The sequence below is a fragment of the Lissotriton vulgaris genome, chromosome 2_1 (genome assembly GCF_964263255.1).
Source record: "Lissotriton vulgaris chromosome 2_1, aLisVul1.2, whole genome shotgun sequence".
NCBI lineage: Eukaryota > Metazoa > Chordata > Amphibia > Caudata > Salamandridae > Lissotriton > Lissotriton vulgaris.
This window is the reverse complement of record NC_141687.1, coordinates 981,887,483-981,902,232: the sequence shown is the minus strand read 5'-3', so window position 1 is coordinate 981,902,232 and position 14,750 is coordinate 981,887,483. Positions and strand designations below refer to the sequence as shown.

Genomic DNA, 14,750 nt, shown 5'->3' with positions numbered 1-14,750 from the left:
ATTTGTAATTTATTATTGATTTTGGGCAACGCGGGGTTAAATTGGGTTTAACTTCCATAAATATCACATGAATAACGACATGGGATCTCCGGCGTTGATCCAGGGATTGTGTATTCAGATATGTGGGATATTGCTTCTTGGGTAATGTAGTCGTGATTATGCAAACAATGTTAAATGTAGAGAGTGAAAAGCAAGAAGTTAGTCCGTTGTTGAGCTTTATTTGGAAGGAGGGAGAAGTCAGTAACCACCTGACTATGGTTAATGAGGGCGGAGCTTGCATATAAATGGTTGCATATAAAGGGTTCCTGGGAGTCATGCAGTTAGTATTTTAATGAAACATGCGGTCCTCGGCACGCAGGGAAATGTAAACGCGATGAGCAAATCTTTCATGAGTCAAGTTAAAACAAGCTGGAACCTTTGGGAATGTAGTTTTTAAATATGCAACTGCCTGCGTGTTATGGTGAGTGAAAACAGTTTTTTCCTATTTAGTCTTTGAGCTAAAGAACGGGTGGCACCAACTTTTGAAGGAAAGGGATTAGGACTTTTTTAAGAGCGTCTACATTTCTGTTAAGATTTGGTTACGGATGTAATATTAGGAACTTTAAAGAAAATGGTGATGTTGAAGGAATAGATATATGTATGCTAACCTAAAATGTGCTGGGAAAAAGCCTGATTAAGTGCGCGATGCTATAATAGAAGAGAACAGTTGTATTTAAATGGTTTTTAACAAAAAGATATTATTTATTCTGATTATGATAGGTTAAGTTCATGCGTTTGTATTTTCTAAATGCCCCTGACGAAGGGAATTCAGTTCCCGAAATGCATTGGATTGATTAAATAAAATCATGACATGTGGAACCTCTTTTGTTCCTGAGCCTTTCTGCTAATATCAACGTTAAGTATGTGTTATGGATAAAATGAATTGAACAACAGTCAAGTAAAGAGGAGAAAAAAAAGAAATGATGAAAATAAGGTTAATAGTTTAAAACAAGGTTTTGAGTTTAACTCATTGGATTCATACAGTGTTTGGCTGTGCAACTTGGTGGAACCCTAGCCGGCTCCCCGTGTCTTGGTTTTTTTCTTTCAAGCCAAATCTATTTGCTTTCCCCTGAGACATTTAGCAACCTCTGGAGCTTCGAAAGTGTCCACCAGGCCTATGAGCATCAGATATCTGCAAGATGGTACCAAGAGAGTCCTGTGTCTGTCTTCATGTCTGACATAAAGAAATAAAAACACTAAAGCCTTTTTGGAAAGGTTTATTTTCTTTCCTAAAAGCAACATGAGCCACGTAATAAACAAACACTTCCACAAAACAAGATTTTTGTGTGAGGAACTCCCAATGAGCACATGAATGTTCTTCCACAGACACAGAAGTAGACTTGTATTAATCCCATTACTTATGTGGAGCATGTACTGGGATTAATAAAATTATGGAGGGCTTAGATCAGCCTGTCACAAAATGAGGATGGGTCACCAAGAGCTTAACCCTTTCGCTGTGGTGCTATTCCGCCGCAGCGCTAACGGGGCGGGGCGGCCGCATGCTGGTGACAGAACTGTTCCGTCACCAGCCGCGGTTGAGCTGTGCTCGTGACAGAGCGGTTCCGTCATGGCCCGCCCCGCTCAATAGAACGCACCGCGCAGGCGCGAAATCAGCGCCGCGCAGGCGCGGCGGCCGGACCATGACGGAACCGCTCCGTCATCAGCACAGCCCAACCGCAGCTGATGACGGAGCGGTTCCGTCATCAGCATGGAAGGAGTTAAACGGTGAGGTCATTCACAAAGCAGAATAAGTGGAATACCTGTTGACAAATGTAAAAACAAGTCTTTTTTATATTTATATTGCATGGACCTAGCTGGTTAGCACTGAAGACTATATATTATGGGAAGAAGTCTCAAGTGGGGGCTATATCTTTGAATTACATACATTTGCACTAGTATCTCACAAATGTAAAGTTTAAGCACAGTGAGATTAAGTGATTTGCCCAGAACTGCACCATTTTCAGTCAAGTGCCGATCTGGATTGAAACCCAGATCTCCAGCTGTTAAGGTGCTGGTGTTCAAAATATTACATTGTAGAATGGTTCTTGCGGCATCCAGTGCCAGCACTGTGATTGCCCACTGATAAGGTGACATTCAGACTTCTGCTGAAGAAGGGAGATAAAGGAATAGATTAAATGTGCTGTATAATTTGCCTTAGCGTCATTATTGGGCTGCTATTTCACACACCACTCACTCTGCCATCTCCCATTTCACACTTCTCTTTTCTTCGATGTCTCAGACACATTCCCCTCTCCTTTTTCTTCCCTATTCCCTCCATATTCTCGCAAAATTTAACTTTCTTCTTTTTCACTAGTCTATATCTCTTCTCTAACTCCTTCCACAAATTCTTTCGTCAATCCCTTCTCTATCACTCCCTCCCACCTTCTCCTCACTTCCTATTATAGACTCAACTTTGCCTGTGAACTGGCTCTCTATGTATACCAGGGAATCGGCTCTAGTGTAGTGCAACAAATCAATTGTCTTTAAATAAGCCCAACAATATATTTACATGACCATTGCTCTATCTGTGCTTGGACTTTGATCTATCTGGACAGGGGTTCAGCACTATGTATGCAGGGACTCAGCCATATCTGTGTTCCAGCTCCATTCTATGAGAAAATGGGACCTTTTTATGACAGCGTCTCGCTTTTTCTAAATGTGCAGAGACAATTTTTATCATGGCAGGAACTCCTTTATTTCTACTTGATCTTTATCCCTATCTTAAGATGAATAATAATATTTAGTGTCAGGTTCCTCTCCTTGAAATAACAGGCACTGAAATGTGTTTCAGAAACCCAAGCAGTCCTAACCCTTCGATTGGTATGTTGTGCAGCAATACACTAGACATGTGACGGGTTGCATTACTGTTGAACCTCTCATCTATATTTTACCTGGTCTTCTATTCTACTCACTACTGCATACTCTCTTCCTCCTCTGCCTTCCTCACCATCCAGGTGTTGTTGTGAATGCCATGTTGACAGTCATTGCGTTTAAGCCAATTTGTATTCTTTTTGGCCTACATTTGTAGTGAGGACATTTAGAAAGAGCAGGAAAGTAGAGGCAGTGGGATGGAGACAATTGTAAATGAACAAGCAGCCCATCTGCTGTTTAGCATGGCTGAATGTTACTGAAAGTCCAGAATCACAGGATGTTGAGCCGATGTAGAGTCTCTTTGCCTCCATTTTGAGTTTATTGTCCTGCCCCTCCTAACACGAAAAAGCTCTATGATGTGCTTTGTGCTGGCCGGGTCATAGTGCTTTTTTCAGTGACTTTCAGCCATGCTGAACAGCACATGTGCTGCTACGCAACATGGCTAAAAGACATTCACATTGACAAGGCCAATAGCTCGGGCATTGCTGAGATATATTGGCTTTGCCAGTGCTTGTTCGATGTTGACGGGGTCTTGCTGTACAAATGTGGAAGTGCTAGTGAGAAACAGTGAAGGAGCTTTGAAGTGAACTGAGGATATGGCATAACAGCCAGAGCTGCCGACAAAGGAACTGGGGAACCAGGTTCATATCTCAGGTCAGCTGATCAATTTGCAATTTTGGGCAAATCACTTACCCTTGCCTGGGACAACAAATGTATCATTGTGAAATGTAAATGGCATTGAAAGTGCTCCAACACCATGGGCTGGTGTTAGACCTGTGGCAGGATGGAGGACGGAACAAGCAAACAAATACCATTGGATCGTGTAAAAATAAAAAGCAGCAGTGACGAGGGAGGTAGTGGGGGAACGGGTCAAGTAGGGAAGCAGGAGATGGGCAAGCAGCAATGGTGAAAAAAATGTTTCATTGAAGCAGGATCAGCGACAAAAATGAATGTGTTTTTGTGTAATGTGACTCGTGAGCACTTAAAGTGCTCCAATCCCATCGGCTTGAGTTTGCGCTATGGCAAGACGGACAAGGGAGTGAACAATCCAATACCATCAGATCATGTAAAAGAAAAATTTGTGTTTTAACCACTTTTTCAGAAATGCATTTGTTTATGTACACGCACTTGCATTTTAGTGGTATGTGTGTATGTGAACATGGGAGACAGCCTGAAAACACAAGTACTCAGGAGTGCTTGTAAACAAAGTAAAAAAGAGCTCTGCAAACTGGGAGCAGTGTAAGGAAATGTACTTGATCGATGGGCAATGGGAGGGAGAAACACAAGCTTGAGCTTTAAAATATACTCTTAATACGGACATTAAAAAAGGCACGGTACCTGGATTGAGTACAGCACAGGCTGGTTTGAAATTGGCGTAGGGTTGTAGAAGGTGAAGCAGGCACCAGCTAATTGCAAAAATGGATCAGCTCGAGGAACCGCAGCAAGGTTGAGAAGCCAAACTGCCTTTTAAGTGAGCTTTTGAAATGTATGTGTGTTTCAGTCCTCTTTCTCTCTTCATCTCAAGTTTTTCCAAATACAAGCTGTCACCTGCAGAGTTGGGAAAGATAACCAAAAGGTAGACCCCACAAATTGTGGAGCTGTCTGGGGCATACCATGCTGCTGCAGCCGAAAGCTTCAGTAGGCGCAGTGCCAGGCTCTCTCCAGGCACAGTGCCAAAATGATCCGCCTCGTTAGTCTGTGTCCGTCTTCTAAACACAGTAAGCGACAGGCAAAAAAAGGCCTTCTGTTAAGTGGACTATGAGAGGTTAACCCCCAGTAGTCCTCGACAAAGGTATAGGGAATGTATCTTGTGTGTGTCCATTCTGTAGCGTGCATATCCTGCTCTAGCCAAACTTAGCCACAGAGCAAGTATGAGGCAGAGGAGCACAGTGACGGGCTGCTCTGCACCACTGCCTGACTATTGACTGTCAGAGTAACCGTGTGACATGATGTTATTGTCTAGTCATCACCCTAAAGGAAATACTGCATGACAGACTCACAAGCAGCATCAGTGATTGGGCCTTAGCTCGCCTTCCTTCTGAGAATATTTAACTCGGAGGATCTAGATTGTTGCCTGATGGACCATTTCTTAAAAGACCCTGACCCCACTAATGAGGAGGGCCACTGGAATTATCTCATTCTGTGGTCCCAGCCTTTTTTGCATCATTATGGATTTGCATTTGCCACATATTGCAGATTTTAGCAGAAAAATGGGTTTCCAGTTTGAATGGATAAAATTATACTGAAAATGCAGGAACATGAGTTGACACGCAGTGAAAAGCCTTACACAAAGGTTGACTTGCTACCATTAGTTGCTTTTTCCTGTATTTGGTTGTTAAACTAGCACTAGTGAAATCAAGCCTTAACCCAAATACATAGAAAGCACGAAATAATGAAGTAACTATAAAAAAATGTGCCACTTTACACCACATAGTATCCCTATTCTTGCCGAAAAATGTTGGCAACCCAGCCACAACATTTGGTCATCCCCTGTCGCCTAACTCCAGTGGCCCTTTTTAAGTGCTGCTGCCAACCACCAGCAACCACGATGCAAAGTACTGCCCGTAAGCCTATTTGCCGAAACCACTTTGCAGGTTCTTATCTTTTTAGCCACTACTTGGATTTTTTAGAAGAAAAACCATATGGCCGGGATTCCCTTTACCCCCTCCCAACACAATCCCCAAGGATGGGAAGACGGACGCAGTTCTGAACTTTTGGAAGGCGGGAGGGAGTCACCCTCCCGGCCGTATTTATTAAAATATGAAACAAAATTAAAACATTAAATAAAAGGTTTCATAATCATGTACAATTTTCATTTATTACATTTCGATGAAGACATGTTCTTTGGCTAACCTTAACAAATCTCTAATACAAATGTTTCCTAGCCGAGTCTAACATCCTGCAAATGCATACATTCTAAATTAAAATTGTACATCCTAGCAGTAAGGGCCAACGGCAAGGTCTTAACCGGTGTCAGATCCCTACTACCAAAACTCTCGCCCTCACGGTGTGAGTGGCGGCCGCGCAGAGGACTGTACCCTCCTTGCCAACTCTAATTTCCCTTGTCTTGTCGGGGGCCCCTCTATCACATCCGCCGTTGCGGATATCCGGGCCCCGGCAAATTCGTAGGAGGGGCATTTAGCCGCCTCCTCCCCTGGAAGGGGCCTATGGCCGTCTCCCCTTAGGCGACCCATCCTTAGTGGGTGCCGCCTCCCAGTGGGAGGGGCCAATGGCCGCCTCCCCCCGGGCACTCCCATCCATAGTGGGTGGCGCCCCCACTCTAGGGACCTTGAAATTACTGCTCACCGATCATGACCTTACCGCCACAGGCCGGATAGTTGACCGGCTATCCGGCCCCCCCCAAACTCCTCCTGAAGGTCATGCTTCTACAAACCCCTTAGCCATGCTATGAAGTCTCCTATGAGTAAAACATTCCCCTCCCGGGACGGGTGAACCCCGTCATCCAGATACATGTGATCACCCCGAATACACCCATGAGGAATGCTATGCAACTGCGCCGAACGAAACAATCTACCAATCTTGTTGTTTACCTTCTTCACCGAATGGTTCAGTGCTGACACTGAAAGGCCCCCCCTGCCACACCTTTCTGGGAATCATGTGGGACCAGGCAATTGTGCACCCCGGGATTCTTTTTGCCAACCAGCTAACGGAAGACAAAACTTGCTCGAGCAAACTCGTCCTCCCTAGTGTCACCAAGTCATTGCCCCCCAGGTGTACTATGACTACAGATGGCGGTGACCTCTGCCGCCCTAAGAGACCCTCAACAAAAGATTCGAATTGGTCAATACAGAGCCCGCCCCTTCCATGGAAGGCCACTCTGTACCCGTATTCCCCAGCTGCGCGAGTCGCGTCACCTGCTTTGAATACATCCCCGGCCCGCCTCACGTATGAGTGACCCACGACCCAAACCACTCTCTCTGCAGACGGTGATCCATGACCGCTGGTCCCCTGGTACTGGGTCGACTGCAAATTCCGCCCGCATGATATGCTCGCGAAACTGTAAATCAAACAGAAGACAAGAAGCGTGAGTGCATGTAACTTGACTTCACAACATGAGCAATCGCACATACCTTTTAAAACAATTTGAGGACCATCGTCCTAACTGTTTCACTTCTTCCGCACTCTGACCCCTGGCTGTAGCTTCAGTAGCAGCCCCTATCCTAAAGGAGTGGGTCCCGAAATCGCACGGGTCCATGCCCGCCGCAGCGATTGTCAGTGCTAGCACCCTCTGAAACTGAAACCTCGTCAGTGGGGTGGCATCGATGTGTCTCAGCAAACTCCCCCCCCCCCCCCATGTATCTGCCCTCAGTGCCAAGTATTCCTCTATACACATTATCAGGTACGTGGGGGACCCTCGCATGCGCTGGACAACAACACTATTACCCATAGCTCTCTGGTCCGTTTTGGACCTAACTATCGTGACTACCATCGAATCACCCCTAATTAGGATGTGATCCCTGCACAAGCCTCCCTCCACATCTTTCTTGTTCCTTGCGACCAGTTCACTCACCCGCATAGCCCCATGGAACGCTAATGCGAAAGCTGCCCGGAACAGAACTGCTTCAAATTGGGAGGAGCATGTCGTGACTAATTTCGCCATGAGTAGGGACAACCTGTCTAAGCCAATCGGGCGCCTCACGTCCTGCTTGCGACCCTCGAGGCGCTGCCAGCCGCGAAGGGCTTTTTGCGCCAAAAAGGAACCTGTCGGGTCTTTGATGCCATGCACATGCGCCATGAATGAGATGGCCGCCCTATGCCTATTGGCTGTTGCCGCTGATCGGCCGTCTCTGTGCAGTGCTACCAGAAACCCCAGGAAGGAATCCTCCTGACCCCATTTCTGACTCCCTGTCGGACCCAAAAATGCACAATATGCCTTCCTCGTCCTGGGGGCTAAGCTTGCTGCCACGAGGTCTTGTAATCCGGGGCACCGATTAGCCAGAGTGCTTCGGGGAATGGTGCCGCCGATAGGTCCGCTGTAGGTAGGTAACCCCTGAACGCCTGCATATGTGAACGAGAGAGTGCATCAGCCGCATGATTCAGTACACCCGGCACATGTTTCGCCCTGAACTGTACATTCAGTCTCATGCAAAGCAGCACAATTTCCTTCAACAATCGCAAGATCCATTTGCAGTGTGCTGCCTGATTGTTAATGCATTCCACAACAGTCATATTATCAGACCAAAATACCACTGCGCGGTCTCGGAACTCGTCTGGCCATGCCATCAGAGCAACAAAAATAGGGAATAGCTCAAGGAACCCTATGTTACCTGTGAGACCACTGGTGTGCCACCACGTCGGCCATGTTTGCGCCGACCATCGATTACCGAAGATGGCGCCAAACCCCACGCTCCCCGCCGAGTCGGTCCACAAACCCAGCTCGTCCTAAGACGCTGGCGGCTTGTTCCACACTACTCGACCGTTGAAGTCCGCCAGGAACGCCAACCAAATGCACATGTCCTGGCGAACCTCTGCAGACAGTCTCGTGCGGTGGTGTCCTTCTTTGAGACCAACCATAGCTTGTGCAATAGAGCGTGAAAAGGGGCGGGCCATTGGTATCACTCTCAAGGCAAAGTTAAGCTGACCCACTGCTTGCTGTAACTGGTGCAGGGTCACTTTCGCCTTACCAAGACAAAGTTCCAGGGAAGCCCTAAATTTAGACACTTTTCCCACTGGCAAACGGAAACATCCCTCCACAGAATCGAGCTCAATTCCCAGAAACTCCAGTGAAGTAGATGGTCCAACCGTCTTACCTGGTGCCAATGGCACTCCAAACTCTCTCATGAGGGTGCAAAAATCCTGTAGCGCCTGCGCACATCCTGTGTCGCCGGCTGCTCCCAAGAACAGAAAGTCATCTAGGTAATGCATAACATGCCTATGGCCCGTGGCCTCTGTAAATGCCCACTCTAAAAAACAGCTGAATTTCTCGAAATAGGCACAAGAAATGGAGCAACCCATCGGCATGCATTTATCCATGTAATAACTTCCTTGGAACGCAAAACCTAACAGACGCTGATCCTGTGGGTGTACCGGGAGCAACCGGAACGCCGATTCGATATCTGATTTCGCCATCAGCGCTCCGGGGCCCAGGCGATTTAACATGGCGACGGCATCATCGAACGATGCGTACCGCACCGAACAGACTTCTGGGTCAATAGCCTCGTTTACTGAGAAACCCCTTGGAGCAGACAGGTTATGGATCAGCCTAAACTCTCCCGGGTCCTTTTTGGGGACCACCCCTAATGGGGAACAGAAGTAATTTGCTACCGGCGGGCTCTGAAAAGGCCCGGCCACTGGGCCTAGGCTTACCTCTTTAGCAATTTTTTCGCTCCACCACACCTGGGTTATGTTGTGCCGAAAGCTGTTTTTTATAAAAAGGTTCCCCACGAAAATCCCCTGCCGGGATGTGGAAGCCATACAAGAATCCCTTCCTCAACACCCCAGCAGAGACATAATCGGGGTATTTGTTTAACCAAGGGGTCATAGCCATGAGATCAACGGGAGTAGGCAATTGTACACAACAATCCATCCTAGTCTTGCTTGGACCCTCCTTTACCTCCCGACCCGCTATTTTTCGATCTGCATGAACTCTCCGGGTGAGAGGAATTCCCACAACCTGCACACACATGTTTAAACCTACATGAACCTTGCGGTCTGTTACAGTTGCCTCTATTGAAGCCCCAACAGACCCCCCGCTTTCCACCGTTCCCGCCGGTTTTCGGCTGGTAATCGCCACCGGTGCCCGCTCGAAAGGGCACCGCGGGCTTCTGGCGGGAAACCCCCGACCCATTCCCACCTGGCGAGGAGGTCTTCGCCGTCCCAGGCAGGAGCTGCTTTTGCCAAGAAATTGAGTCGAGGCAATCCCATGTCAGAGAGGAATCATACTCTTTTGCTTTACGGAATTTCATGTCGTAACCTTTCCACTCTTCCCCCTCATACGTTTCATAGAAATCCATTATACGTGCCTGATAACAAGACAATTCGGGCAATACCTCGGGCTTTCGTTCACCAATAATCGCAGTAAACATTGCAAAGGCCTTCGCCCAATTCGTTATTGTTTCATCAACCCTGAACTCAGCCATCTTGGCCCGCCAGGCACTCGGGTGCCACAAGTCTTTCTGCGTTTTAGCATATTCCATCTCACGATGGTCGGTTAACAACGAAAACATATTCACATACTTGTCTGCCCATATCAATTCTTTTGTGGCCATCGGGATATGTTGAACCACCCTCTCCCTCCTTGAGGGTAATGAGCCCTCCCCCTCCCCTGCCACTGGCAAGGCGAGCTTACCTGGTGCGGTCGTTGTTCCCGCCGTTTTTCCAAGATCAGCTGTCGGTCCTTCCGGTGTCGCCTGTGGTGAAACAAGAGGGAGATTCGCCTTTGCGGCATCTCGCGACTGCCGCAACTGCTGAATTAGTAACTTGGCCTCTTCGCCGGTGTCTCCTGGCGCCGTAGCACCCCCTGCCTTCTTATTGAGCCAAGCGACCAACTGGGTGGCCAATTCAGGAGGCATATCCTCATCATTAGCGGGCGTAATCACAACCGGAATCGGTTGACCCGCGTCTGGATTCGGTAAAGGGCCATCAGCTGGTATGGCAGGGATGACCGGGGGCACCTCGGGGACCGGAACCTCCCCCGCCACCGCCCTCTTCTTGGCCCGTTTCCCTCTACCCTCGGGGACGACTCCCGGCGATGCCGGGCCTATTACCTTCTTCGGGTTACCAGGCTTGTTCATCGCGGCCAGTTGTTTCTTAACATCCGCTACATCACGACCAAGCGCTGGGACTTTTCCGAAGCCTCGTTCAATTCTCGCCATTCTGGTCATCAACATGCGAAGCATCTGTTCTGTCTCGGAGCCCTTTCCTGCCTTCTTGCCAGACATGGTTTCGGTTATCAACTGTTAGCCGATCAACAGGGCCCTGGATCCTCCGCTGTAAAGTTCTGAAAGAGAAACACAAGAATTACAAGTTCTCAAAATTGCTCCTTGTTCCGTCGAGGGCTCACGAGCAACGAGTGGGTGCAGCCTTCCAAGCACAGGAACAAGAGGAAGCTTCTTCGGATTCCCGCTCTCTTTATTCTTCTTCGGGAGGGCGTGTACCCTCCGCCGGTACGCCTACTGGGCGTGGCCATCGGTGTAGGTGTCTAGGACAACCCCTCTTGGGCGGGAAAAGGCGCGCCCCGGCTACGCCGCTTCGGGCATACCAGCCGAGACACGCCTCCCGCCCAAAATGGTTTCCCGGGGGGATCGGGGCCCCCAACCATACGTTCGGGGGGACCGAGTGGTCGCCCCTTTCCATAAGTCTCCTCCTTCCCAACAGAATGGAATATGTCATGCTATTGATAGATAAGTCTGGACTGTCTATTGGACACTGAACCACTGCAAACCCTTTTGAAAAGAAAAAAAGAAAGGAAATACTCACCTTTATTGCGTTTATTTAGTGCTTACTACAGCTCTTGAAGGGTAATAAACGCCATTATCTAAATGCCACTGCATACAATACAATTTGTCATTTACTGCTAATTTCTGCCAATTTGTCTTTTTGTGCATATCTATTTAAGAAGAAAACAAATTCTCCCCTTTATTATGTTTATATAGTGCTTGCTACAGCTCCTCATGGGTAATAAGCTCTATATATAAATGCAAATGCTTGCAACATAATTTGCCATTTTCTGCCTTGTTTTTTTATTATTCAAAGCGTATCTATCAGTCAATATGGCGAGGGGGCAGAGATCACCTTTTAAGTGCAGATGGTTTCTTCCATCCCCGTGCTGATCGGTAATCATTAGCACTCTTTTAAAACAATAGTGAAGGCTCAAACATTGCCCTGCACAACAAGAGCCCCTACCATGAGGTCTGCGCCCTAGGATACTGTGAATCACCAGTTGCCTCTACCCCTTTCTGAGGAAACATTCTGAGTCAGCAGAAGATGCTGAACCTGTCTTTTTAAATAATATCAAGGGGCAGATTTACAATAACTGGCGCATCCCCAGGGATGCGCCAGTAATTGTGCGCCACATTTACAATGCGGTGCACCATGGGGCAAAAAGGCGCATCTGTGCCGTAAAGGTGGCACATTGCTGGAGTTGCGTCGCAAGCGTGACGCAGCTCCAGCAAGGCTCGGGGGTGCCCTATCTGTCCAATGCTGCGTCAAGCCTTACGCCTGCTTCAAGCAGACGCAGCATTGGCCTAAAAGTGACTGAGTGAGATTTCACTCAGCCACTTTTGCGAGGCGCACCTGCCCCGGAACGCCCACCCTACGCCGGAACGCCCACAAGTGGCGCAGGGCTTTACAACGTGACGCATCTGCCTAGATGCGTCATGTTGTAAATAGGTCGCAGGGATGCGCCACGTTTATGCCGCCGTTGCGTGATGCAAACGTGGCGCAAGTCCAACATAAATCTGCCCTAAGAGTCTCCTCCGACACGGCTTCCCAAGCAGAGCTCTGCCCTTCCAAGGCTTTACCTGGGAAGGGCAAGTACCCTCAAAGATAGCAGCCCGGGCTTTGACCAACGATGAGGGGAGGAGGGTGGAGCTGAAACCCATTCAGCCCAATGGGTGGTGCCGCCTGGCAGCAAGTCACCTTACTGCGCTGTACTGCATGACAGGGATAGGGCAGGAATGCACTTTATTTAAGGCAAAAAATGCCCTTTCCTCTGCGCTGGTGCCCTTTTGGCCGGTGGCTGCGTTGCATGCAGGATTGTTTTTGTGCAGGAAGGAACACCTTCCTGCAAAACACAATCCTGAGAAGCAGATTCCTCTATCTATGTGTGTTGCAGAGTGCAGCACACATAGATAGAGGAAGTAACAAGGAAAAATAAAGATTTTTCTCTGTTATAACTCTCCTGGGAAGGCATATCTTTTTGGTGCATTCCCAGGTTTATCGGTCCTGCGTTTTGCACTGCATTGTCTTACTCCAGATTTATGGAGCCACTCAGGTCCAGGCAAACTGGCCTTAGGTGGCTTCATAAATCTCTTTTTTGTTGAGTCACTCTTGCACTACCTTGCGTGGTGCATGAGCCCCACAACTCTGCTCGTGAATATTCCCCCCAATGTATAAGCTGTTAGACTGCTTTTCATGACTCTGCTCCTCGTGACTCTGCCCTAATGACTCCACCCCCTTTTTATTATCACACTTTGACCCCCAATTTATGCGTTCCCAGAGGAAGTCTTTTCCTTTTCCAGCACTGCCAACAAGGTAAATAAAAGAACTGTATGGTAAGTGCCAGAAAGAAAGGTAGGCTGCAAGTGTGTTTCTGAAAGGCAGGAGATGTTTAACATACGGGCTTCTGTCCTGCACAACTACAATTTATTTCAGGAGGTGTTTTTCTTTTTCTTACCAAACCGTTTTTGAGCGTCACAATGCCAACAGCGGTCCTGTCAGAGCTGGTCAATTGCAGCACTGAACCGGCTTCCGTTAGATTCATTGCAGCCAGACCAGTTTGGATGGGATTCCAACATGTGGAAACTAGAACTTATGACCTGGCCATACACTTTGGGGTATATTCTCAAGGACGTGTGAAAATTACCGCAAAGTTAGCTTAACCCAACTCTTCACATCGCAGTCTATCATGGGAAAATAACGCTGTGTTAACGTGGTATTCTCAACACAGCGGTACCATGCGATAGTCTCACGATAACGCATCAAATGACCGCATTAAAATCAACGCAACGCTGAAAAAAAGCAAAACGCAAAAATAGTAGGGATGAGGCCAATCGCAATACAAAAATCAGCAATAACCAGCGACAGGCCTGCAATTCCTAAACGTCATGAGGGAAAATGCACCATAAAAGTATGTAAAAAAACAGTGAGATGACAATGTACGAGCACAACCCCACATCTGTGACGTAGAATAAATGACCATTGTCCCACATCAAATAGGTATCTCCTCACAAACAGTCACAATTTACATTAACATGCAGTCTGCATGTAAACTGCGCCAATGCTGAAACATACATGGAACACACTGTGAAACCGCATCTCCCCTTCACATTGCAGAGGGACAATCAACCCCTCCTGCACACAGACGTGCCATGTACATGATCAAGCAATTATGAAGGCATGGGTGAATATAGGGGCAGTGACTCCCACTTATGTACATGCTGCCCATGTTGTGGGACTTGAGTCACAGGGTGCATCCCGAGCATCATGGTGGTACATATCTGACCCCAAAAGGAGCCCTGTTGTCACTTGTAGGTCACAAACGACAGCCAAAATTAAATGATTTGGGACACCTGGGAAACCCCGAAGAGTGGGATTCCATACTAACTGTGACACACAGAACTGGCAGTTTGAATATGTGACACCCCAAACAGCCTCTCTGCACAGAGGTGATACACTACATGTCGCACTCACACTTGTCTGAGTGATGTGATAGTACTGATGAGTGACATGCACTCAGAGAATGTGTCTTGGAATGCAGTTATTTGCACATGCTGTGCCTGTGGTCATTTTGTACTGTCCCATGATTGCCAAGGACTGTCACAATTTGATGTGCTCATGTGAAGAAATTGTAAATGATGGTGTTCCTATGGGCTATTCCTGCTCCAGTGGAGTGTGGTCAACCTGCCTCATCTTCATCATCATCCGGTGCATCTGGCACTTGTATCCATGGGGCATTGCTGCATACACATGTTGTGCAACACACAACATGCAACGATCACCTTGCATGAGAATTCTGGGCTGTACAGGAGCCTTCCACCTGTGATGTCCAGGCACCTGAAACGTGACTTCAACACGCCAAATGTGTTCCACAATGCCCCTGGTGCATTTGTGTGCTGCATTGTACTGCCTCTGGACCTGTGTGTTCAAGGCTCAGAGGG

The 14,750-nt window shown here is 47.7% G+C and overlaps 1 protein-coding gene across 1 annotated transcript in view; it reads left to right on the top strand.

The window, feature by feature from the left end:
* Positions 1-326: 326 nt before the first annotated feature.
* The window catches only part of LOC147731509 (uncharacterized), a 30,998-nt gene continuing 16,574 nt past the window's right edge, over positions 327-14,750 (top strand). The window contains exon 1 of the mRNA XM_086956554.1: positions 327-460. Coding sequence (XP_086812680.1) covers positions 439-460 — 22 coding nt within the window. The 5' untranslated portion in view covers positions 327-438. The remainder of the gene's footprint in view (positions 461-14,750) is intronic.